The sequence below is a fragment of the Malurus melanocephalus genome, unplaced genomic scaffold (assembly GCF_030028575.1).
Source record: "Malurus melanocephalus ecotype Western Australia unplaced genomic scaffold, MMel_1.1 scaffold_150, whole genome shotgun sequence".
Lineage (NCBI taxonomy): Eukaryota > Metazoa > Chordata > Aves > Passeriformes > Maluridae > Malurus > Malurus melanocephalus.
In genome coordinates this window covers 1,612,341-1,637,033 of record NW_026623382.1, presented here as the reverse complement: position 1 = coordinate 1,637,033, position 24,693 = coordinate 1,612,341, and the positions used below count along the sequence as shown (strand labels likewise).

General features: G+C 39.9%; 1 protein-coding gene across 1 annotated transcript; it reads left to right on the top strand.

The window, feature by feature from the left end:
• Nucleotides 1–5,909: 5,909 nt before the first annotated feature.
• TSPAN13 (tetraspanin 13) lies at nucleotides 5,910–24,277 on the top strand. Its single transcript, XM_057371636.1, has 6 exons — nucleotides 5,910–6,043; nucleotides 17,678–17,845; nucleotides 18,888–18,968; nucleotides 19,778–19,891; nucleotides 20,218–20,328; nucleotides 21,499–24,277. Exons 1-6 carry the CDS (start codon nucleotides 5,981–5,983, stop codon nucleotides 21,571–21,573), a joined length of 612 nt encoding a protein of 203 aa, XP_057227619.1. The 5' UTR covers nucleotides 5,910–5,980; the 3' UTR covers nucleotides 21,574–24,277.
• Nucleotides 24,278–24,693: the final 416 nt, after the last annotated feature.

The window sequence follows — 24,693 nt, the reverse complement described above, 5'->3', positions numbered from 1 at the left end:
GGTCAAACCATCTCCTACTGTTCTGGTATATACTTATAAAGACTTGGGACTTCTGCTTCTTAGAATTTCTTGGAACTCTCCCACGGAATCACCTGGGAGGGAATTCAGCAGATAGTATCCATTTTCCCTTCAAGAGGTGATGGTTTCCACGTGAATGTGATAAATAGGAACTCTTTGGCATGCGATGGTAATGAGAACCCACATCATAAAACAAAGAAAACCTGCAATTAATTTGAAAACTATTTACTTTCCCACTGCTTACATCCCAGTGTTAGTCCACAAGCACTAACATGTCCCATTAATCACAGATTTATTAACTTACGTTTGCTGTTGAAATTTCCTGGGTTTATTTCAGACCTGAAGAACAGATGTGGCAGTGGGTCAGGTACCAGCATGTTGCCATGATCCACTTCCCATGGAAAAAAGCACGATACACATGTTCTCCCAGAGGCTACTTTCCTACTTGTTATCCACCTCTCCAGAGAGACACCCAAGTGCCTGATACATTAAGGACAATTAAGTTAGGGTTTATCTGTAGGAAGCCCTAGACCATTTCACTTCTGGGATCTAGAATTCTGCCTTCTTCTCTTCCAGGTTTAACTACAAGCAGCCCARTTTGAGAACATTTCTGAGTCCTGGTCTTGAATAGAAGGACTGGGCTTTTGGTCAAGCCTTTCACGTATTACTATTCAAAATACCATTATACTGTCTCTTCAGCTTCCAGTTGTTTCTTTAATACATTAGATGTAGCAAACTCTCCTAATCCTAATCCTCTATCAGYTTAATTCAGAATGGATTTGAAATGYGAYGAAAGGCGATTCTTAMAGTTAAGATCTTTAGAAATCCCAAGACATAGCTGCTGAACGTATGAGTATTTGTCTCTTTCACTGTTTTTAGCAGRGGGCCCCTGAAATACACTTTCCCTTTAAAGTCTGCATTCTGGGGCTATTTTACTTCTTTGTTTTGTTGTTTTAGGATATTTCCTCTCAGCTGTCTACAAATTTTACCAAGCCTATCTTCTCTGACAAGTGCTATGCATGAGACAATTCAAAAGACATGGGCATTAGCTGAGTTGACAAGGAGATGTGTTATTGTTACACTCCAATGTTATTTTCCACCACCACATGGTATATATATGGGGGGAATCATAAAGAATGGCTCAAAAAGCAAGGCCAGGCATCCAGCAGTTCCATCCAGGACAACAGCTTCATGCTTGCCTGTAGCTGCTGTTGCTTGAGTGAGTGTCCCTTCTAGGTAGTCTCCTAATAGCAATTTAACTTCCCAGGCTTAATCCAAGAGCTTTATGCCATTTGGATTTTRGTCAGAAAGTTTGTCAAAGAACACATTCATTATCTGTCTCTCCACGAGCAAAGATGAACAAACCATTATTTCMTTTATAACCACTTGTTAGATTTATTAAACTGAACATGAGCTATGTCTTTGTGCTTTTGGAGGAGCTAATTTCTGACCTAGTTGTGGGTTGCTCTAGCCACAGAAATCAAATGGCCTATTTTCCTGTCCTAATTTATCTTTCTCTGTCTTCAATGCTCCACTAAAGAAATAAATAAAAACGCCAAACAGTTTCGTACATTTTTTTCTTCTCTGCAGAGAAGAACCTCTGATCCAAACAACACAGACAGGTTTATTCTGTATGCCAGACTCGCCTCTCCACGGTGTCTGGCTCGTAATGATCATTGACAAGAAACATCACCACAGCACCTTGTGTGTCACCCTGTGAGACAGCAGAGATCCACGCAACAGCTACGCCTACTCACGCTGCTCCTCTGCCTGGTGCCAGAAAGGGCTGCTTTCAGGTTGGGGATGGAATGGCACAAGGGCAGCAGCACTGCTGGGARCTGGTTTTCTTCCAGGAAGCAGGGAGAATTTCATGACTGCAAGCAAACACCATGGCACAGCCAATTCATTACTAACACGTCAGGAAGTAACTGGGGTATGTCCACAGGACATTTGCATTAGATTTTAGAAAAAAAAAAAAAATCTCGATTATTACTGCAGATAGCATTTAAAATATATGTTTAATTGACGCCATGTGTTCAGTCATAGGTTAGTGACAACTAAGGTGACTAATTGACATTAATAAATAAGTGAGGCAGTTCAGGTGACYGAGATGACTCAGACTTTCCTGCCCAGTGACACAAGAAATGACTGGACATTGGAGCCTCTACATCCATGGAGAAATACGATGGATGACAAACAGTATTTTAGTTCACAGGCTTTGTTGGCAGATTCTGTGGTCGCCACCAAACTTCAGGCATACTTAACTGGCATGGGAACATGCTTTAATGGTTCCCTGCCAAAAAGGATAAACCCTTTGTTTAGTCCAAGTAAAAYCAGCTGAAACCCTGTCCTGCTGTGTGTATACACCATTCACCTCAAGACTAATATCTAAATATGTCAACTGTACACAATGAATACTACTCCTGGAAACACCTGGCTTTCTTTAACCCTGTTTTACCCCTCCCTGATTTTGATGTGCATGAGAGATTTTATACAAACAAGAAAAATGACTTTACAAGACAAATAGTGAAATGAAATACTTAAACTGCTGTCAACGACTCATTGTAAACCTGGGAAAAATAAAGTGATAAAAATCGATTTCTGCAAACAATGTTTCACTCAAAACATTTTAGACACTCCATAATAGTAGAGAGTAAAAAAAAGGTCACACTGCCTTAATTTTGAGACAATAGTATATATTTTAGGAGAACTTTSTACATACTTGAGCCTTCACTTTTCAAATGCGTGCCTCAGAAGTTACACAGACCTTTAGATTTCACGCACACAACAAATAGCAAACCAGCAGTACCCATGTGGGGTCACAGCCTATAGAAATGGAAGAGATTTGCCTACAAGCTGAGTTTTCATTTAGTGTGTTACAGTAAAAGGCTTCATGCAGTGATCTTTTGGAAAACAATCCAGCTGATCAGAGTTTACTGGGAAATAAAGAATATACTACCCAAATAGTTTCATTTTAAKCTTTTCTGACTAGTAAGAAGTGTGCCAGCATTGAGCCCCAGTAACTCTGTGTTTCCACTCCCCTCTCCCTTTGCAGAAACACTTACTTACTTTTTGTACTGTCTTGTTAGTGCACGTCAGCAGCATTACAAGTGCCCAGTGTACTCTCCCCCCGCTGCAGTTTCCCATGAAAGAAAGACTAATTCATGCTGTTCATGGCTCCTCCTGTTGCCAGCAATGSCATTGAAACGCACCATAGAAGGGCAGGAGAACAAAGACTGTGCAAGGAAGCGGAGAATAAGCATCAGAAAGACAAAAAAGTGAGGGAAGAAAAGCAAAAGGCGTATTCTGCTCTTGGTTATGTCCAGCAGCTCTGGATTTGTGTAACAGATGGGAGTGAAGAATTTATCCCCGATGAGACAAAGGCTGAGAAGAAGACAAATATCTAGGATCCTCACTTGGACCAGCTACTTAAGCAATCTTAGAAAAAAAAAAATCAAAGTATCGCTGTCTATATTTGCCCTACAAAGAGGGACAGATTWCCCTCCTACTGTGGGAGAGTTTGTTCATAACTGACAAATTATAATTACCCATTTAAAAGAATTAAGCCAATTTAGTTCTATCCAGAATACAAGCTAAGTTCTGAAGCCTGATGTGAAATGGGAGCACAGACACACTCCTGCCCACCATCAGAAATTACAGACGTCAGCACAGCTGACTGCTGTATCAGCAAAAGCATCCTTTTTAATCCAAACCATGTTTTTCCAAGTTTGTACTATAGCTTGCGAACAAAATTGGAAGGGGGGTGGGGGAAGGGCCCCTACTACATTTGTCATAGAYCTATTTGCTTAATTGGAGCCTTTGAGTGCTGACATCAGCTGAACTCTGTCCCAGTTCATGGTCAGGCGTGGGTTTGAACAAAATTGCATCAGACATGGTARGATGCCTACCTGAACACGAAGTAGTGAACATGTAAAAGGTACTTCCCACCCACAACAGGCTGCAGGAGCTGGGTCCTTTAATAAGAAACACCACCATTAATTAAGAAAGTGGAGGCACAGCTTTTAATATTTAATAGTGAAAGAGATCTTCTAAAAAGAAGGGCAGTGGATGATCATGTTGAATAATTCAGCACTATAACCAAAGCAACAATGCCACAGTAACTTTAGATGTTAGCATTTGCAACAAAATCCAACAAAAACATTTGATATGCTGACGGCTGCTTGTATTCAGGAAAGGGCACACATCCAAAATATACTTTCCTATCAGGTGGACAATTTCTGAAACCGGTTTTTAAAGCAGAATTACAAGCTGCTAGTAAAATTTCACTGAAACTTTAGACTGGGTTTACTCTCTGTCAGAGTTGGGCCCAAAAGATCAGAAACATGGCCCAGTAAAGGCAATAGCTCTAGTCAGTAAATCTGCATGCCAAATAGGCCAAATARCCACAACATTAAATCAGTTTAACTATCATGGAAAGAAAAAATCYCAACAGATTTTTAACTCTTCCTGTCACTTCATGAAGCTCCAGCCGCAGGGATGTCAAGTTTAAAAACAAACAAACATAAAGCTTCAGCAGCTGTTAAGCATTCAGATTTAATTTATGTTCAGAAATATTGGAGAATTTTAATTGGTTGTCTGTCTAGCAGCTGAAAGGTAGATATACATCAGTAGAAAAGCAACAAGTTTTTTTTATTGCAGGAGAAAAAAAATGTGTATTATATTTAATTGGAGAAATCTGGCAAAATACCAAAGAGCATGGGGAAAAAAAAATGTTTAAAACTAAAAAGAAAAGATCTGAGTGACAGACTAGGAAAGACAAAGCRTGCTGCTGTTCAACGTCTCACTGCTGGCAAGGATTATTCGCCTGCTGGGGCTTCCCTTGGCAGACGAAGGCCAGCCAAATTACAGAAAACAAAACGCTTTTGGAATTTCCTCCCTGAGCTGTTTTGATGACAAGTTCCTATTTAGAATTGTCGTGAATTCATCAGAAAGTAGATGCAGCTTCCTTTGCTGACTGGGAACTGACCGTCACAACTTCTCTGGCGTCAAACCCTGATAAAGTCAAACTACTGCGCCATGAACCCTTACAGCCACCCCGAGGGAGGAACGTGTGCTTCCTTGWCTCTTGGTGAAGCCAAGCAAAAAAAAAATATAAGAAACTATATTGGACACTAATCCTACAACACATGTCCACACTGGAATAGCTGGTAGTTATTTGTTTTGTATTTATTATAAAGCATCATTCAGCAGCCTAGCCCATGGGGACTGTGAAGACACGATTTTGGATGGTTCTTGTGAACCAGGACACCATTCAAGCCAAGTACGAACATTTAATAAAAACCAGGTACTGAACAGCAGGTAATTATCGATACAGGGGGAGGGTTTTGTAAAGTAGAATAATTGTAATTRAAAATATTTAACCCACAAGCTAAGGAATATATAGATGCAAATATGTAAGGAGGCACAGTGGAAACAATGACTTAGTTAAAAAAAAAAAAATAAAAAATGTTTAAAATAGAAATAAGTGCTCAGTGGCAGTGCTGGGTTGGCGGCTGGACTTGAYGGTCTCTTGCAACCTTGATGATTCTATGAAGCGCTGGTGAAACCACCAGCACGCCGAATGCTTTCACGGTCTGCACGAGTAAGTCCCTGGCTGTTTCCTTGTGGTTCCGCAGGCCATGGATCCCAGGGATGCCCCGTGCCCGGCGGGAACACTCGGTGCCCATGTGGGAACACTCGGTGCCCGCCGGGACCCGCTCGGCGCCTCAGGCCGGGCTCTGTCGTCACAAGCGCGGGAACGGAGAACGGGGCGCGCGGGGCGCGGRTAGCGGGGGACGGCGCCGACGTCACAGCGCTCATTTGCATACATTTACCTTTGCGCCCCGCGGCGGCCAATCAGCGGGCGCCGCTCACCTGCTGCGGCCGCACCCGCGCGCGGCTGGGGGCGGGGCCGCGGCCTCCTGGCGGAGCGGCTGCCTCGCGGGGCGGCGGTGGCGGAGCGATGGCGTGCGGGGGCTTCACCTGCTCCAAGAACTGCCTGTGCGCCCTCAACCTGCTCTACACGGTGCGTGCCCGCCGCGCTCGGCCCGCCCGCGGCCCCGGGCTGTGCCGAGCCCCGCCGGTCGCGCCGCCGGGCGGGGCGGGGAGGGGAGGGGAGGTGGCGGGGCAGGCTGCGCTCGCTGCGTTTCTCCCGGCGGGCTGTGGCTGTGGCTGTGGCTGCGGGGGTGGGGGGGGGCTCGCTCCGCGCTGCGGCCGCCGGGCGGTCGCGGCTTCCGGCTCGGGAGGATGGGGTGGGGAGGGTGAGGAGGTGACAGCGGTTAGGCCGAGCTTTGTCACCGCGCGGACGTGGCTCCTTGGGATCAAAATCCAGGGCGGCCCGGGAGCGCTGGCCGCCCGCAGCGGCGGCGGGTGTCTCATCTCCTGAAGGAGCGGCCCCGGGGCSCGGCCCTCCAGTGCCCTTTTTCTCCATCTGGAAAGGGCGCTGCACCAATCCAGGCGTGAAGSCGGGAAGGGTTTGTTTTGCTGTAGCTCAGCCAAGGGTCAGCGYCCAAATAAGTGCAGTTCGGGCAGTGACAAGGCCCCCGGAACCCCTCGGTATTCCCTGGGAYGGACCAAAGGGTTACGAAGTCTGGCTGCCTCGGGTGGTGTGAACATAAATGAGCGGGGTAAAGAGGCAGGATGTTAAACTGAATTAAATGGTTTTGCTGGGGAGCTCTAGGCAGGTGCCTGATTTTATTCCAGCATGTTAGAGGGCTTGTTTTTAACGGAGAACAATAAGATCTCCAATTGTGGTGTAGCTATGAGGTTTTTCCCCTCGCTATTTTTAAATGGCACAGAAATAGCAAGAAACAGGAGTAAGTGTAATGGCTTCCTCTCGAAACACATCTGGAGAGGTAGAATGTCCTCTAATGTTTCAAGTTAGTGACTGTGCTTGGGGATGACTTTCAGCAGACTGAAATGGGGGTCAGCCAGTGCTTGTGGGCAGTTGTGCCCATGCTTTTCCGAAAGCATTGCCCGATCCCGGCTGAAGGCAGGATGGGAGAATGAGCAGGTCTTATGCTGTTCATCAGAACAAACAGTTCCCATGGCTGACAGTTACTGGACCTGAGGGTACTCACCAGGATGAAACACGAAGGGATGTGGAAGCACCTGTGCGGAAGCCAGAGTTGGCTGTTGTTATATTCTTTGATTTACGAGGTGATCCGACACCCCCACCACCACCTTTCCTTAGAAAAGAGCAGAAAAGAAACCTTTATATAGGAGAGGCTGTGCTATTACTTGGTCTCCTCCCTTGGAGGGGCTTGAGGAGTGAAATACATCCCTGAAAAAGTCTGGAGCATGCTTAGACAGCCCAGCCTACCCACTGTGAAAGCCTGGATCCCAGTGATGCCTCGTCTTGTTGGGCTACACCCAGCCAGAAGAGAGGAGAGCAGATAGGCATTGCCTCATTTGGTATCTTGTTGAAGGTAAGTTTAGTGTATGTRGAATGTCATGATGAAGCTAAGTTGGAATCAGAGTAGCTCAGGTAGAAAGGGACCCCAGAAGGTCATTGTGGCCAACTTTTCATGAGATTTTCTTGCCCTGGAAGGTGGTTTTTAGGTGCATTATCCCATCCCAATTTCACTTTTCAGTTAATGCAAGACTTCTTTTGTTATTATTGCTATTATTTCTTGAGTGATGGAGAGAAATCTGGATCTTTCTCATATAATACAAATCTTATTCTGATGTCATGTGGATGGCAGGTTTTTTTCCCTAAAGACTGCATCATTTATTYCTACAGCCATATAGCCATATACTAACCGGGTGTATTGAGTCTGGTAGGTCTTTTGAACATATTTGGACTCAGCAAGGTTGGGTTGAACTTTTGGACTTCTGTAGTTCTGTCTGTGATACCTGTACAGTGTACTTACRACCTTAATCTCTGCTCTGTGTCTCCTTGAGTAGAATTTACTTTGTGGGTGTCACTTGGTCTTGTGTCATTTGGCCTATACAGAAGATATTTTTGCTGAAGGGAAGGAATGACTTCTTTAATTGATAGTTACAAGTATATCCAACTGTTATTGCTAGTATTGTTTCTTAATTATAGACAAGTTACAAGACTTAATGCTTTTAAATTTTTAGTTGGAGAAATAGCACTTAAGGTGCTTAGTTGGCCTGGTAGAGGTGATCTAGTAAAATGTGTGGGCTTCTCTGTTCCTTGGTTAGACAGAAWCCTGAAAAACGAGGGTTGGAGCAGGATGGTGAATGATGGACTTATTTTCTCCCAGCTAGAAAAAAATACAGAAGACAAGCAGAGCAATAATGTAATAATCATCTCTTTAAAATAATGCTTATTTACTAATAAGTGGTGAGAAGGGAGCAGTGGAGGTAAGAAGGGAGAGGCAACACTTCTTGGATGTTTTTGTAGCCAGCATTGGTGTGTCTATATGACATGCTGGGAATTAATTAACCCTCAGAACTGTATACTGGARGTTTTAGTTTATATTCTGCCTTTCTTTAAATCATTCCAGGATATAATATTATATTGGACCTTGATTTTTTTTTTTAATACTACCTTTTAAAAGTTTTTGTAGTAGTACACCAAGAAAAATATATGTCCTASCAGTAATGAATCAGTAATTGGTTTAAGGCAAAAAAACAGAAACCCAGTAACCTCATTGCTCACTCAATGTTCTTTTCAGATRTTACTTTGCTGATGACTTTGGTTCTTCTCTGGACTAAGTTAATGTCCTTAGGCCCTGATTCTATTTTTAAATCTRTTTTATATGAGTAATTCTGGCATCTTTGCTGAGTCTTGCTGACATCAGTATGGTTCCTGATGGGTAGAGGAAGAGTAGAAAAAAAATTTGAGATTATTTATTGACTCTGGGTAAACAATGATGTATATTGTCAGAATAAAGCCTTACATGGAAGAACTGAATAAAAAGACCTTTAAGATTTTACTAATTTTGGATATCTGGCCTATTTAGATTTTATTTAGTCAGTCTTATTTACATTTCCCATCAAATGGCAAATCCRTACAAACTGTTTAAAGTGCCTGTCCACAGATTTATTCCAAATTCAGGGATGTGTTTGTAATTTAAAACTTAAGTGTTCCTTCCAAAGAAGTCTTCAGTGATTGTGTTGAAGTGCAAACAGTTGATATCTTTGTTCAAATCAGATTTTTGGAGAGGATGTGGAAGTTTCTCACTAGTGGTGAAAGGTTGAAATGGTAGGTGAGCCATGAGATTAAATATTCAAATTAAAAAAAACTGATAGTTCATTTGGGGGGTGTGTGCTGGTTTTGTCACAGAAGCAGCTACTGAATTATTCTGCAGCAGGAAACATGAAATGTTTATTGGCAGCATGTGAACATGTCACATTTGTTTTGATGAGCAGGCTGTGTTAGACCTAGAGCAGCCACTTAATTTCAAGTAAAACATACACTACCTTTTCTATTAGAAGTGTGTACTTTTTAGTAGCACAAAGTTTATTCCGTAAAAGCATCCACATTTACTTTTAACACTAGAAAGTACCTTGTCAAAATAATTTACTTTTTATATTACTTTGTTCTCTGAGTCACTTTTTTTTGATTGCTTATTGAGTGTCCTGGTTTTTGCATCCGTTTTTAAAGCATTGTGTTTGAAAGTGTTTTTGGGCTTGTTTTGTTTTGTTTTTCCGGTCATTTGTTCCTTATTCTCTGGATGCCGTAATTATTGAAAGTGCATTTGTGTGCTCTGCCCTCTTTATTAAACTTGCTTTCCCTGTATTATGGAAATATGCAAAGTATAGAATTTCTCAGATTTGGACAAAAAGTATAGAATTTCTCAGATTTGGACAACGTGTGCTTGCTATCATAGAATGGTTTGGGTTGGAAGGGACCTTAAAAATCATGTAGGTCCAATCCCTCTGCCATGGAYRGTGGCACCTACCACTYGACCAGGTTGTTCAAAGCCMCATCCAACCTGGCCTTGAGTGTTYTAAGAGGKCYTTTAATTCATAAGGTATYTTATAATAATGCTCRTCTTACATGCAGAGTWCCTGATGCAGAGGAGTGACCATGMTAYATCTTCCATGCAAATCTCTCTGCTTCATCTTTTTGCTGAATCAGAGAAACTTGGGTTTAGAGGCAGAGTGAACATCTGGATTTTCATAGGGAAAGGGAATGTGTCTTCTGTGTTCTCTGATATTTCTTGACTGGTGTAGTGGCTACACAGAGCCAGATACAAGCAGACAGGAGTTAGAGAAGCTGAGGTCTTCCCTCAGGTGACAATTTCTTACACAGTGGTGAGTGAGCCTGTGGTCTCTGAGTGCAATTCCGTTTTGGTTTGCACTCAGTTTGGTTTCAGCTGTAAGAAGTTAATAGTCAGCTGTTTGCTCTGTCTGACAGTCTCTGGTCAGCRTTTAGGCTTGCAGCATCAAGAGATTGCTGCAGCACCAGCCTGTGCTGTGCTGGTCTACTTCATTGTCACAACTGGATGCTCAGCAAATGGGACGGGGTGCCTTGGAGCCATTTCTGATGTTCTCAAGGACATTTTGAAGATGGCAGTATAAGCTGTGCTGTCTAGTCTTGACATGTAAATAAAACTGGTGCAGAAGCTCCTAGGTATTGGTCAAGGAAGGCAACGTTGGTCATGTCAGTCTTGTGGCTTTTTTTGTTTTCATTGGCTTTTTTTGAAGGTTTCTATGTTCACGCTTGAGAACACAGAAGAATACAGCAGAAGTACAGATAGATATTTAAAGATGCTTTGCCAGGGCTTGGGAAGGCCCTTGGCTATAATGTGTGTCAGTTTATAGCCAAAGTGACAGCACTTTGTGGTGGTGGGTCAGATTTGAGACATGTGCTGTGTCCATAGACCAGCCAGGAGTGGGTTTTAGTTCCTCACTTGTCTTGTGCAGAGTGTGCAGTGACATTTAGAGCTGGGAAGGCAGCCTGTCCTTAGGGAAAGAGCAAGGGAATCACAGGGCACAGAAGAGGGAGGCATATGGAACATGGTGTGTTTTGATACTGCTGATCTTTTTAGCTATCCTGGTGGTGCTCATGGACACTAAAACCAGCACAATTATTAAGAACCCCTCTGAATGCCCTGTAGTAGCCTTGTAGCTTTCATCATTAGTTGTGGGGTTTTGTAGGCAAGGGGATACAATGTATAGAAGAAGCATCTGAGGGCCCACCAGGCTTTGTGGAAACATTTTGCAGCCTCTTAAAAAACAATTAACAAACATACAAGTAGCAGTAAACGTTTTAGAACATAATTGTTCCTGCTGCACAGCACAAAGCTTCCATTTCCAAAGACTAGAGCCGGGGTTAAATCTCACTGACATTTTAGTGCGTAAGTAGTTTGTTACATGGCCAATGAGATGAATGATTCTTTATGAGGCCTGAAACCAAAAGAACAGGCTTTTCTGATAAGAGTTAGGAATGCTGCCTTTCACATACATTGCTTGTTCCATGTGAATCAAGGTTGTTCAGTAATCAGACTACTGATCACTCTTCATTTAAGTAAGTCACGTAAGGGTGGAAGGTTTTGCTTTCTATTAGAAATCCTTTGGAGTTACCCAGAGCTTTCCTTTGCTTTCAGTAGAGCTGAAATAAGGAAATAAAGTTGCTTACAGGTTGAGTAGCTTGAAGCTGTGAGAGAAACCAATTCAGCTTAGTTTTAACTTCCTAAAGGTGCACTGTTATGTATTGCATGTTGTTTTAATGTGGTGTTTTTAATTAAGTACCTGGAAGCAAAATTGTCCTCTAGATTGTCTATGGTTGTGCAGAAATGATTGGCTGAGTTGAAGGGGGGAGGGGTGGAAACYTCTACCTTCAGTATATATGCTATTTGACATTTAAATTTTAAAACACCCTTAAAAGTAGTAGAATATGAACTTMGATGTGGAGAGAGAGGTTAGGGAGGATGTATTTCATCATTTCTGTAATCTCTGTGGTTTTAGTTCCTGTTCCATATCCACCATGACAGCTGTTTTGTAAATATTTTCCTGGCTGTTGGAAGTATAAATGCTGTCTAATCTCTTTACCTGGTAATGATGAGTCAGTATCTCTTGAAATTTAAATTCCTAGATGCAGTTTTTACCAGCTCCTATTTGTACTGAGGTGGTAAGGAAGCAGTGGGAATRCTAACTTCTGCGTATGACTTCCTTTCTAGCCAGCAGTCCAAGCTAGTTGAAATACAGAAAAGTTTCCAGTTAGTCAGGACAGCAGATTTGCTGGTGGTTTTCTGTTGTAGGAAGGAGGAAGTGGTTTTAGCATTTGAATTGTTTCTCAGTGGCWTTGTATAGAGAAATAGTTTGTCAGTATCTTTGTTTCTTTTTTGCATTGTGGACTATATGCTCMTGTGTAAGTACACGAGGGGCACTTGTGGAGAGAAGTGTGTTTTTTCCAGTACAGGAAAGAGGAAATGAGCAGCTATGTGCACAAGAGAACTTGGATTTAAAGAAGAGAGCAAGTTAGGAGATTTGTTAGAGAAACTTATTTTTGGAACATCTCTGAAGTTCAAATGTGTGTATGTATGTGTATAAAAAGAAGGGAAGTCACCTCAACAGGAGTCTGATCTTGAAATTAAATCTTCTCTAAAATCTTCCCTGTGCTGATACTGGCATTGGAGTAAAGTTTTGTCGACTGACAATCGGCTTGATTTTTTTTTTCCCTTCTTTTGACTCCAGAGTGGAAATATTCTTGCAGGGAAAACTGATCTCTTAGGATTTAGGCTACCTATAGGTTTGTTCTGGTAAAGCAGTTACTTAATATCAAAATTATGAGTTTATATACTGAATTGTGGTAAACTTTTRTTTGTGTGTGTGCCTTTTAAGAAAGGTAGCTGGGGTTTGTATTGATGGAGATGATAATATATATTAAATGCATATATTAAATATAAAATACTGTCACCCCTCCACATGTACACACTTTCCATGCCTTTGTATTGTTTTGCTGGTTTGTGAACAGTGCRTGCTTGTAGTATCATTCTGTACACAAATTACTCCAGTTTGAGGTTATTATAAATTCTTTGTTCTTAAAGCCTGTTGGCTTTTATGTGTACATGCCTTAAGTGAATGTGACCTTTTAAGTCACTTCTGAGAACAAGACCTGTACTCATATTTTTGAAGCTGTGTAAGTACTTCTGAAGAACCATTTCTTGTTCTTTTATCGAGAGACTTCCTTATAGCTTGTAAGAAAGTGTTTTGTTGATAGACGGTTTAGAAGCTATGTAGTGAGCTAAATAGTKCAGGCAAGTCCTAGTCAGTGCTAAATCCATCTCTTACCTGCCTGTTAAAACTTTGATTTTTGGTGTGGAGAGTGGCATGGTGAAAATGCAGGCTGTGGTGTGTGGGAGTGTTGGTTGGAAGGTATTTTTGGGACTCATCAGTCCAGGCCCCTTCTCAGAGCAGGGTTACAAGTAACAGTGGCTTGCCAGCTGTGGCTTTATCTGCTGAGTCTTGTAAACCCCTGAGAACAAAGATTGTCATGTCTCTGAGTAAGGTGCCGAATCACCTTGCAGGTGTGTTTTCTAATGGTCAGTCTGAACCTCCCAAGCTCTGACTTGTGATACCCAGAAGAGTTTGCCTCCAYGTTTATGTAATGTGCCTTCAGCTTTAGTTACTATTATGTTATCCCTAGGCAGCCTCTTTGTCATACTAAACAAACCCAGCTCCACCACTTCCTCTCAGACCTCTCATCCTCAAGGCTCCAGGCTATTTTACTGACTCTTACCAGGTTCTCAAATTCCTTTTTGACCTGGGRGCCTTGAAATAGAACACAGTATTTGAGCTTCGGTCTCACCAGCATTGTGTTTCCTTTGATTGCACTCCTCTTGGCTTTCCCTATTTGCAATGAGAGCTGACTCTTGGCTTTTGTTCAGCCTGGCAAATAGCTTGATCTTCATCTATCTCAGTAAGGCTGTTGTTCAACTGGTCTAATCTCAGGCTCTACTGAATCACCCAGGAGCACACTTTTTCACTTTGCAGTGTTCCTCTTGACTTATTTCTCAAGTTTATCAAGGTACAGCTGAGTTAAATCTCTGGAGAGTGAACCACTCTTCCTTGGTTAGAATCGTCTGCAATTTTTCGGAGGAYTCATTTTCTCTTATATTTGGGTTGTTAATGAAGACACTGTATGATACTGGCTCCATATCAGCCCTTCGTGGTGGTGCTTACCTGCTACCAGCTGGATGCTGRGCCATCAGTTACTGCCCTTCAAGCTCAGCAGTCTGCTCTTTGGCCATTCAGTCTAACAGGCCATTTCTCCAGCCCTCCTGTGGGAAACTGGATTAGCCCTWATCACTGAAAACTGGGCTGTGATTTCAGATGTTTCTGGTAGATACATCAAGCAAATATWTGTAGTGTTAGTAACCATGTTACTCTTTTAAAGTGATTAGGGTCACTAATTTTGTGTCAGGTACATTTTACTATTAAGTCACAGCAGCTTCACTTTAGAACTATTGCATTTAAATCCTTTTTTAAAACAGTGGAATAAGCACTGTTGAGTAGTCATTTCTAGTGGCTAAACAGTGCCTAACACTATAAGCCTTGCGTTGTTTTACAAACTTGTAAAACCTCCTCTCAAAACAGCCATAAGTTATTTTTAATTTTTGTAGTAGTATACTTTTACTTTGTTTTTTGCATTATGGCACTATAAAACTATACATAGAGTTATTGCACTCACTCAKCTAGTCCATGCCAAACCTGAATATGAAGGAATAACCATAATTTCATCTTTCATTAAACATGTGGAGGAGTCAGAAACCTAACACTAAATCTGTTTGCGGACTGGTTTGTAAATTTGTAATCTCCATTTCACTTTTGAAACAGAGTGGATTTTCCACAATTTCAAGTGGCAAGATAGGAGTAGCCAAATCATGCATCTGCCTGACCGAATACAGCATTTTCAAATAGTTTGTCAACCAGAGCCCAGTAGCATGGATTTGTGATCACACTGAATTTCCCGATGTTTTAAAGGATTGGACAGTGGACACTTTGTCAAGTGAAAGAAAACAGAGCCTTGGTATTATGGAGGTATCACTTGAAAATGAGAATGGTGGCTCTAAAACTTCAATGTGATCAAATGGGAAACTAAACTTATGTTATTTCCAGTATATTTGTAGTTCAGTAATGGGTTTAAAAGCCGGAGAGGCTTTTTTTTGACCACTTGATTGAAAACCCGAGCTCTTCTAGATTCAGCATGTGGCTGTTTCTACCAGAAAAGATTTTTGTGAGAGGGTGTCAGGGTAATAATTTCTAGTGTCATGCAACTAATTTCTTGTATATATATCATCATATTAGTGTAAGATGAGATCAGTAATGGCAGSAACAAGCAACTGGTACCCTGCAGCTCACAGACTGTGTTTATGCAGTAGGTGTTAGAGGCGCAGATTTTGTCTCTTGTTTCCATTTCAGTATTTTTGGAACAAAACTAATTTCATCTAATGCTTTTGGACCTCTAATGAAATGAGCAAAGAGCTGAACAAATACGGATTTTGGTATCCTAGACACAGAAGGGTGGAAGTAAGGATTGGCACTCAACTCAGATAGAAAAGTRTTGGTGAAAAGCATTAGAAATGAAGTTTGATCTGCTCTTCTTTGTGAAATAAATTGAAATTTGACATTGCCTGTGAGATTTTTTTTTAAGACATATGTAGTGGCAGTGTGAGTTCAATGCTCAGAAGCTGATGCAGAGCATGGGATGTCATCACTTTCTGATTGGAAATTGGGCTATGGGGTTTCTTCTGTTACTCGCTTCTGGTACTTACATGGAAATATAAATCTTTCCAGTGGAAAGGCAGTGAAATAAATTGAATGGACATAGATCAGAAAAGGTAGGTCTTGTAATTAACTGTCTGATTAGCAAGGCTAACTTTTAGTATACTGGTATCAGGGAGTTTGTAGCCTTTTGCAGCATGGATTCAGAAAAATTGTCTGTGTTAGAGCCAAGGCTCTTTGTTTTATTTTTTCCTTCAATTCTCTCTGTAATTTTGATTCATGGCACTTGGCCTGTTGTTTTGGTTCAATAAATGTGGTAATTTAGGCTTTTTCTTTAAGAGAAATAAAGACAAATGTGAAATAATCCTGRAACTCTGCTGGTATTGAACAATTCCCTTGAATTTTATATATTTTTTGTCTATTTCTGTGTTAAGAGAGAAGTRTAGGTATGACAAGTCCTGCTTTTGTTTTTCAAGGGCTCTTAAATTTCTTGTGTGGATTACTGGCTTTTGGTAAAAGGGTTTTTGGGATGTATTCCTCTGTAAACACAAAACAAAACCCATCTGCTGTGTTGGGGTCTTGATGAGCATCTCTACATGTTTTACTGACTTTCTTGATGTTATCTTAGATTTCCATTTTTCAAAAGCAGCATTACATAGGTTAGTCCTCTAAAACGTACATAAATGGAAAAAAAATATGCAGAGGTATTTGGCAGTACAACCAACCAGAATACCCAGTTGTGTGGTAAGTATTCTAAAATGATAAGTTGGAAACTATGTCTTCTTTTCTATTTTTTTTCAATCTTCCCTGTCTCTAGGTAAGCAGTAAAATGTCTTGAGAATGTTCTTTGTTTGAATGGAAACTGGTGAGCATGTGTAAGTGCTTGCTATATACCTGTTGTCAAATAAAGCCAAGTAGTTGGACTAGAATAAGTGCTTGCTGTTTGATTTTGTTGGTTTGGGATTTATTTTTTTTAATAGCTATACAGCTGGGTATTTTTGGTGAGATCAGAGTTTTGGAAAGTTAAAACTTCCATGTTGAATTGGTGTCATTTAAYGGAGAATGTAATGAGCAATATGTTACATATATGTCTGTTTTAAACCAGAGAATCATGGGCATCTTATGCCTTSGACATCTGGGTTGGCTTTGCTGCTTCTGTCCTGCTGGACCTCATTAAAGATTTTTCTGCTTCATGTTGGAATTTCTTTTTTATTGGGGTTGTGATTTTTGGCATGGAAACAGGAAAGGCTGGAGSTTCCTGCCCATATAAACAATAAATCCCTGTGAGCTACCTGGGAGAGATTCTGCCTGCCTTCCTTCCCTAAATACCATGTTTAAAAGGAAGGAAACAGCATAAATGTTTTGGTATTGACATAGGRTTGACTTGGTAATAGAACTATTTTCTTGAAGAAATATGCAGTAGAAACCGGATACCTTTATTGTTTTACTGCATGAAGTCCTTGAAATTCACATCTAAAAGGTATTTTTRTGTGACCATGTTAACTGTTGTGTTACATCATCAACTATGTAGAAACTTCTCTAATGGATAAATACAGCTGATTACATTAAATTTTGGTAAAGTGGTATTTTTTACACATTCAGTGCTGTGGAGCTGTATATTCTGTGTTCTTTAAACATACTGCCAGTTTCACAAAACATCTGAAATTTTTGTTCTTATTCCACTCTGAATTTAGCTTATTTGTCAGTTGCATTATGATCTCCAGTTCAGTGCCTCTAGTCAGTCACAGATAGTACAACGTGACTTGACTCACAGATAGATTAAGTTATAACAGTTGTARCATTGGCRATGTGGAAGAATATGYRTGCCTTGAAACACCTGGAACTGAAATTACCTGTCCAATGCTGTGGAAGATTGGTTTGTTTAAGGTTGTGCTTCTTCTCTTTGCACCAGAAAGAAAAAATGTACCTTTCTAAAAACAATTTTAATRTAAAAWAATTATCTGTGGGAGCATGTTTTAATATGCTGTCTTAACTTTGTGTTTTTTCTTCCCTCCAGCTGGTGAGCTTGCTGCTGATTGGAATTGCAGCATGGGGAATCGGCTTCGGCCTCATCTCTAGTTTCAGAGTTGTTGGAGTGGTAATTGCAGTAGGAGTCTTCCTCTTCTTTATTGCCTTAGTTGGATTGATTGGTGCAGTGAAACATCATCAAGTATTGCTATTCTTTGTATCCTTCTGATGCATTGCATTGATTGCAGCTTGGTTCRAACTGTGTAAACAACCTGCTCTGTCAGCTGAGACTGTTGGGAGAGGTGCTTAGGAGACAACAGAAATTCACCAACTTACTTTGGTCAAGTGCAGTCTGGATTAGACTTCCTTCCCTTTTAACTTGATTTCAGTTTCCTTTTTTYCCCCCATTGTTTGTGCTCTGAAGATAGAAGTATTCACATCTCTTTTTAAAAACAAGACTATTTTAATTTTTTTAGAGATTTATATGGTGGCTCYGTGTCACAGKTGCCTCTTACTGTGTGCTCTGCTCTACACGGAGCTAAAGTAGATGAACTATTAATGTTTAACTTTTGTGGCCTGTGAATAAGAACTGACCTCCACTTTACAAACAGCTTAATTGTGTGAAGTGTCTGCTTCTGAACATAGCAGCAAACTGTGAAAGTACTCCCCAACTTTCAAAATGTGATCTTTAGTATCAAAGTTTATTTGTTTTGTTTTGTACCATTTTCAGATGCATTAGTCCAGTAGTGTGTGTGGYTGTTTTCCAAGAGCAACTCCTACATTTTTTTTCAGTTTGAATCTAGGCTGAAGTTATTTTTTGTAATTAATTACAGGACTATGTCATTAAAAAAAAAAATAACCTGAATATGCAATTCCCAGAAAAATGTTTTCTCAACTACTTTATTTAAGTGAAGAATATTGAAATAACATGAGTCCCTAAAGCTGGAGAAATTGGCTGGAAAATTTTCTCTCAAAGCTCCTTTTATTAACATCTCTGCTCATGTTTTCTTGCTAGACAAGAAATACCTAACCTGGAAACACCAGCTGTGTATAGTAGAGCCAAAAAGAGATAATATATGGTGATTGAGTTTTGGGAACATTATTTAAGTCATCTTTTCCATATCCAGTCAGAATTTGCTTCCATACATCTTTTGTTTTAAAGGGCTTACTGTAACCCAGTGAAACAAAAGGATACTTTTAGGTGTATATGTTAAAAACCAAAATTAATTTGAAAATGTATCCTTAATTATTGTTTCCAGTACATGATTATTCTTCTGCTAGTCTTTATTGTCCAGTTTGCTGTCTCCTGTGCCTGTTTGGCACTAAACGAGGAACAGCAGGTAAGAAAAATTTCCTGACTTCTCAGTTAATCTGTAGCATAACACTGTAGATATGTATGTACACAGGCACACGTATTTRTGTATAGTCCTCCATAAAATGAGGAGAGCATATTTTATTAAAATCAGTGTTGCCCTGTTTCTTAAAATCTAGATCTTGGTCAGTGCTGGGGTCTGGTAGCTAGAAAAAAGTACATTTGGATTCTAAAATTACTTTGAGATGTATTTTTTTTTAATTGATTTGTTTTTAGATTTCCTTTTTAGGTTTATGGTCATGAGTGTAGCAGCATGAGATCTTGACTATATTTTGTGTTCAACGATTTCAGATAAGCTGATGAAATATACAATAATCATGGTGTAAAGTTGATGAAGTTGGACTGTTGTGTAACTGGAAAGGTTCACAACTACATTAGGCACTTAGGTATGAAAGTAAAACAGTCTTCCATGTGCTATRGAGACTGCATAAGAAGTGGATAAGGGTATAGTGACTAAATAATCAGCTTTTGCATGTGACTGWGCCTTTTGTGTAAAGCCTGGGCAGTCCCATCTAGAGTAGTTGTATGTCCCATTACTAGTGRTCTGGTTTGGTTTAGCAAAAATAAAGGAAGAAAATGAATTATACCCATGAATGTGCTGCTGTTAGGTGCTGTCCTGTTTGGACGCTCCTGTCATTTTTTAATGTATTTATATTCTCCTGTTAAGCGTCAAGATCTGAAGGGTTTAGTTAGGACAGGATCAACTTGGCTTTGTACATTGATTTGCAGTGTAAAACTGTTCAATTAATGTAATATRTATTTTCTTTTGGCTTCTAGAGTGAACTTCTAGAGGTGGGATGGAATAACACCAACAGCGCAAGAGCAGATATTGAGAGAAATCTGAATTGCTGTGGATTCAGATTTTTTGATCCGAATGAAACCTGCACCTCTGTAAGTTCTTCAAGTGTGAAAAAACGTAACTTTTTCCCACTGTGTTCAAAAATGTACAATTGTTTTCATAGTTACAGAAAACAGCATCTTAACAAATGCGTAGGGTAGTTGTTACTCAGGTCTTCTCTTAACTTACTGGAAAGACAGTTACAGGGCATCCTGCAAAGGTTGTACTCCACTGTCATTTATGTACTTGTTCTCTTGGAGTCTTTTAAAGCTGCAAGAGTTTTGTCCATGGGTAGCAATCTTTTCTAGAGAAAACCAGATGCTTTCGAACAACAAAATGTCATCAGAAAAYGGAATGCAATTCTCTTTATCTGCTGCAGGATTGTTATAGATCTCTCCATTGCAAACCATGTGCACCAATAATGGAAGAATATTCTGGAATGGTGCTGAGATTTGTCGGAGGGATAGGACTCTTCTTCAGTTTCACAGAGGTGAGTGGGTAGTTAGAAAATTGAGTGGTCTTTCCCCACTTTTAAAGCTTTGTTTTGTGAAACACAATTTTAGGGGGTTTGTTACAGGAAATCTCAGTCCAATCTCAGGAGTCAAATAATTAATTATAAATTTTTCAAAGCTATCCGCTTGCTTAAGTCTTTCAGAAGGAAGGCTTATCTTGCTACTTTGTTGTTTAGACAACCTCAACCTCAGCATTACAGTGTGATGCTGTAAAGTTTAAGCTTTTCAGAAAGTTAGCTGTTCAAGTGTACCATTCTCCTGCAGTAATAAAAAAGTGTCATTGCTTTACCTTGTTCCCTCTTCTTCCCACCTATTTTCCACTCTTGCATACATACAGTCTTTGAAGACTTTTTTTTGGTGCCACCTGTAGTGCAAAGATAGAGTTGCATTAGGAGTGAATTGTATTTTAAATAGTGGATTAAAATTAAAAAGGTCTTTTGACTCTTTGCTCTAGTAGCATAATGTTGCATAACTTGCTTTATTGATTGGAGTATAAAAATSCTCAGAGCAGAGTAATCCCAGAGCAGAGCATGTGAAAATGCTCTTCCTGCTGCTTAGTGCAGTTTTTAGAAGGTTTGTACATACTGCAGCACCAAGAGAGATATGGCATCTTAAACAGAATCTGTCCTCAGCCATGTCTGCTAAAGATGTGAAGGTACTGGGATTGAGGAAGGTGGTTGGGCGTGATGGCAAGACTTGAAAATGCACAATAGCCATATAGTTACGTGGTAACTGTAAAAGGAAACAATTTGGAGGATTTTTTTATTGTTACACTAAAGCAGGTTTATGAGTATTTATCATTTGGGAAGGGGAGAAGAATAATTTAACTTTTGTTATAAGAATGGGATTTTTTTAAATTGTGAATATGGTTTTGGCTTTTTTTTGTTTATAGTTTTGGCTTTCTTGATTTGTTTTTTTTGTTTTTTCTCCGTGGCTAGGTATGATTTTTCTCTCAGAGAGATGATGCATTCTTTTTTTCAAATTAAGAAAGATGTAATGTGGTTGTGCAATTTTAGGAACAATAAAATAKCCTAAACTTGTATAGTGGAAATTCATAGCCATGATTTTATGTTTAAAACAAATTTTGTAGAACTAGAGGTTGAGATGGAGACCCTCTGCTTAATAATATCTTTGGTTTTTTATTTYAGATTCTGGGAGTCTGGCTCACTTACAGATACAGGAACCAAAAGGATCCCCGTGCAAACCCTAGTGCATTTATTTGATAAGTTTATAAAAGACTCAATCTTCTTTCTGCACCCTCTACTTAAAAATACTGATTCTCCATGGTTTGGTATTTCTTCGTAATAGGTATTCTACATGTACCAAAAATAAAATTCAAGCTCCATAAGAATTGTGTACTTTTCATATTTAATTTCCATGATTTTTCTTCTAAGAATCTCTATCTTAAAGTAGATGGGTGCATTCAGTAGCTGGGCAGAGTTGAACTGCTGGTTAAGACTTTGTTAATTGATATGGTGAACTCTATACAGTGAGTTTTATAGCACTACTGGGTTATCTGGTGTAAAAAAAACTCCAGAGGTATTTTCTGCTGTATTCATTGATTACAAAAATTCACATGAATTCTCATTAAAATGATAAAAATGGGTGGTGGATGGTTGGATATGATTTACTTAGWTTTTAGGATGTACTGTAGTAAACTTTTTTGTCTCCCACTTTCCTGTTAAGGTAAAAATAGAAGCTAAAGATGTTATTTTCTATAGTGCACATAAGTGTATGTTAATGACTACTGTAGTCTTCACCCCTCCCTTTCCCCGTTTGTTTTGGTTTTCTGGTAGCTTTAGAATTTTGTTGAGAATAAAAATAATSTTAATGGATATTGTCATTATGAGAACAATGAATGACGAAAACCAGGAGAATGTAATCTGCAGCTGATTAACTTGAAACTTTTTTCCTTGACAAGTGAATGAAGTTTGGTATTTGCACAATCAATGTTTGTCATCTCTGATGTAAGAAACTTGATGTCTGGAAAGTTGTCGTACAGCTATTTTTTTTTAGATGGTGTAAAATTGTTGTAATAACTCAGCAGTGTATATTTCTCTGTCATCCAGATAACAGTCTTGATTTCATGAGAGATTGAATGATGTGTAAAAAAAAAAAGGAAAAAAACAGCAGCAAAAAAAAAAAATGGTTTCCAGTAATTTATTTTCTGAAAACAAAGAATTCAAGCTAAAATGGTATGTTATCCATGTAGTAAGTATTATCTGAGGTGAAGGAAAACATGATCCCTCTTGCTGCCTGTAACAGAAGTGGAGCATCAGCAGGAACAGCAGACATCGAAACAACCAAGGTGCACAATGTTCCGTTTGTTTCTGATCACTCTGAATTGCAATCTGCACTGCACCTTTTCTTCATTCACTCTTCACCCAGTTGCTGCTGCTGGCAGGGTAGGCAATTGCTGTAGCCTGAAAGGCAGCTCTACTGGAAGGAAAGGGGAAGAGTATTAAGGTCGTCTGTCAAGGAATACAGTCCCTGAGCCAGGTGGAAAGGAAGTCTGAAGGCAGACAGAAGTAGGTTTTCCTATGGTCTCCCTTTACTGAGGAGATCCCTCCTTAGTCCTGCAGAGGAGGYAAAAAGAAGTTTGAAACACATGCCCATCAAAGCACTTTCAGACTTCACGGGCTGAGTGCTCCTGAAGAAGAAATTATCTTGGAAGTTTTGAAGGAGAAGAGCAGAAYCTGAAAGCAGAGGGATGTCAAGAACCTGCTATAGAACTGCTTCTCTTCAGGTGTTTSCAAATTTTCAGCACCCATGGTCAGCGCCTTCTCCTGGAGCTGCTATGGGAGCTGCTGCTGCGCCTGCCCAGCTGCTGTGTGGCTCAAGTACATACCTGGATATCCAGAGTAAGAGCCCACTTGAGTGCTGAAACACCCTAGGAGCCTTCAGGCCTGCTGAAGTGTAACATAATGTACACAGCACTTTTTTTCCCCCAGCTGCTGTCCTGTTACTCCCAGTTGCTCTCCAGCCATTCCCAATATGTGTCAAGAGGACAGTGATGATTTCATGGCTGCATTTAGGAAGAGTTCATTATACTACTATAGAYGGGCTCTGCTGTTTTGTGCATTACAGTCATAAATCCAGGGAGTTGTCATATGGAGAGGGTTAATGAAGCTTAAAATAATACAACATTGCTGCTTCAATTTTGACGGTTTTTTTTAGTTGTTTTTGTAGTGCTTAGTTTTGGGTGGATCTGTTTTCATAAATACGGTAGWTGATACTGGATGTAAATGTGCACAAGGCAAAAATACTGAAAATATTACCACTTCCAAAATTGTCATGTCTCATAATGTGAATTTGTTTTAGTAGTCAAAAGACAGATCAGTGGATCGTATGGAATGATTAAAGTTTTTCTATCATGTTGAAAATACATTGTCTCTTTGGGAGTGTGGTTAAACAAACCCATCCACCCACACAAATGTTGAAATTCCCAATCAGAGGTATGGATTTGCTTTCCGGACCTGATTCTGAAGGAGTCAGTAAAACAGAGAATCTGACTGTTTTTGAGAGGTGAAGAGTATTGTCTCTCAGGGAAAGTCTGACTCATGTGAGTACAAGAAATGCCATACTGTTCTGATCTGCCAAACTGGAGCACTTAAAAAAGTGATTTATACCCGTTCTTGGTGGGTTTTGTCATTGAACTGTATTGCTCCCTCTTGAAAAAYGTTTACAGCACATAAAGGTTTTTTGTTGATGCATTTAAATTTTCACCTGACTGCTTTTGACTTCATTGTAAATGGATTTTCTAGAAACTATTTACAGCAGCACAGTTTCAAAGTAATGAAGTTATTTTACTTGGAGCATTCWTACTGCTTTCATTAGATGTTTTTTGGCCCTAGTTGTGTCGAAATGCTTTCTTCAAGTTGGTTATTCTAGAAAAATGTAGAAAGATGTCTTCCTTCAAAACACATACTCCTTTTTATCATAAAAAAAATAATTAGCTATAAATTCTTCATCTATGTGAGAAAGTGAATCCAGGTATTAACTAACATCCTGATACTACTGCACAGTAGTAAATCTTCACACGAAAGTCTTACAGGAGGGAAARCTCATAACTTGAAGTGATATCTGTACCTTAAAAGCTGTAGCTGACAAGTGAATAGGAATGTTTTAGTGTCCTTAGCTTGCATTGTTATTTTTAGACTTAATTATTTAGATTGTCTGAAGATTGTGAAGATTGTCTGAATGCTAGTGGAATTCTGAAAATGCCCATGTCCACCCTGTGTATTTCAGGTTATCTAACARTCATATGTATTTAAGCAATGATTTCCCAGATTTCCAAAGAAATGGAAAAAGGCTTTTTCAGGTATCTCAGCTTGGCTTGGTGC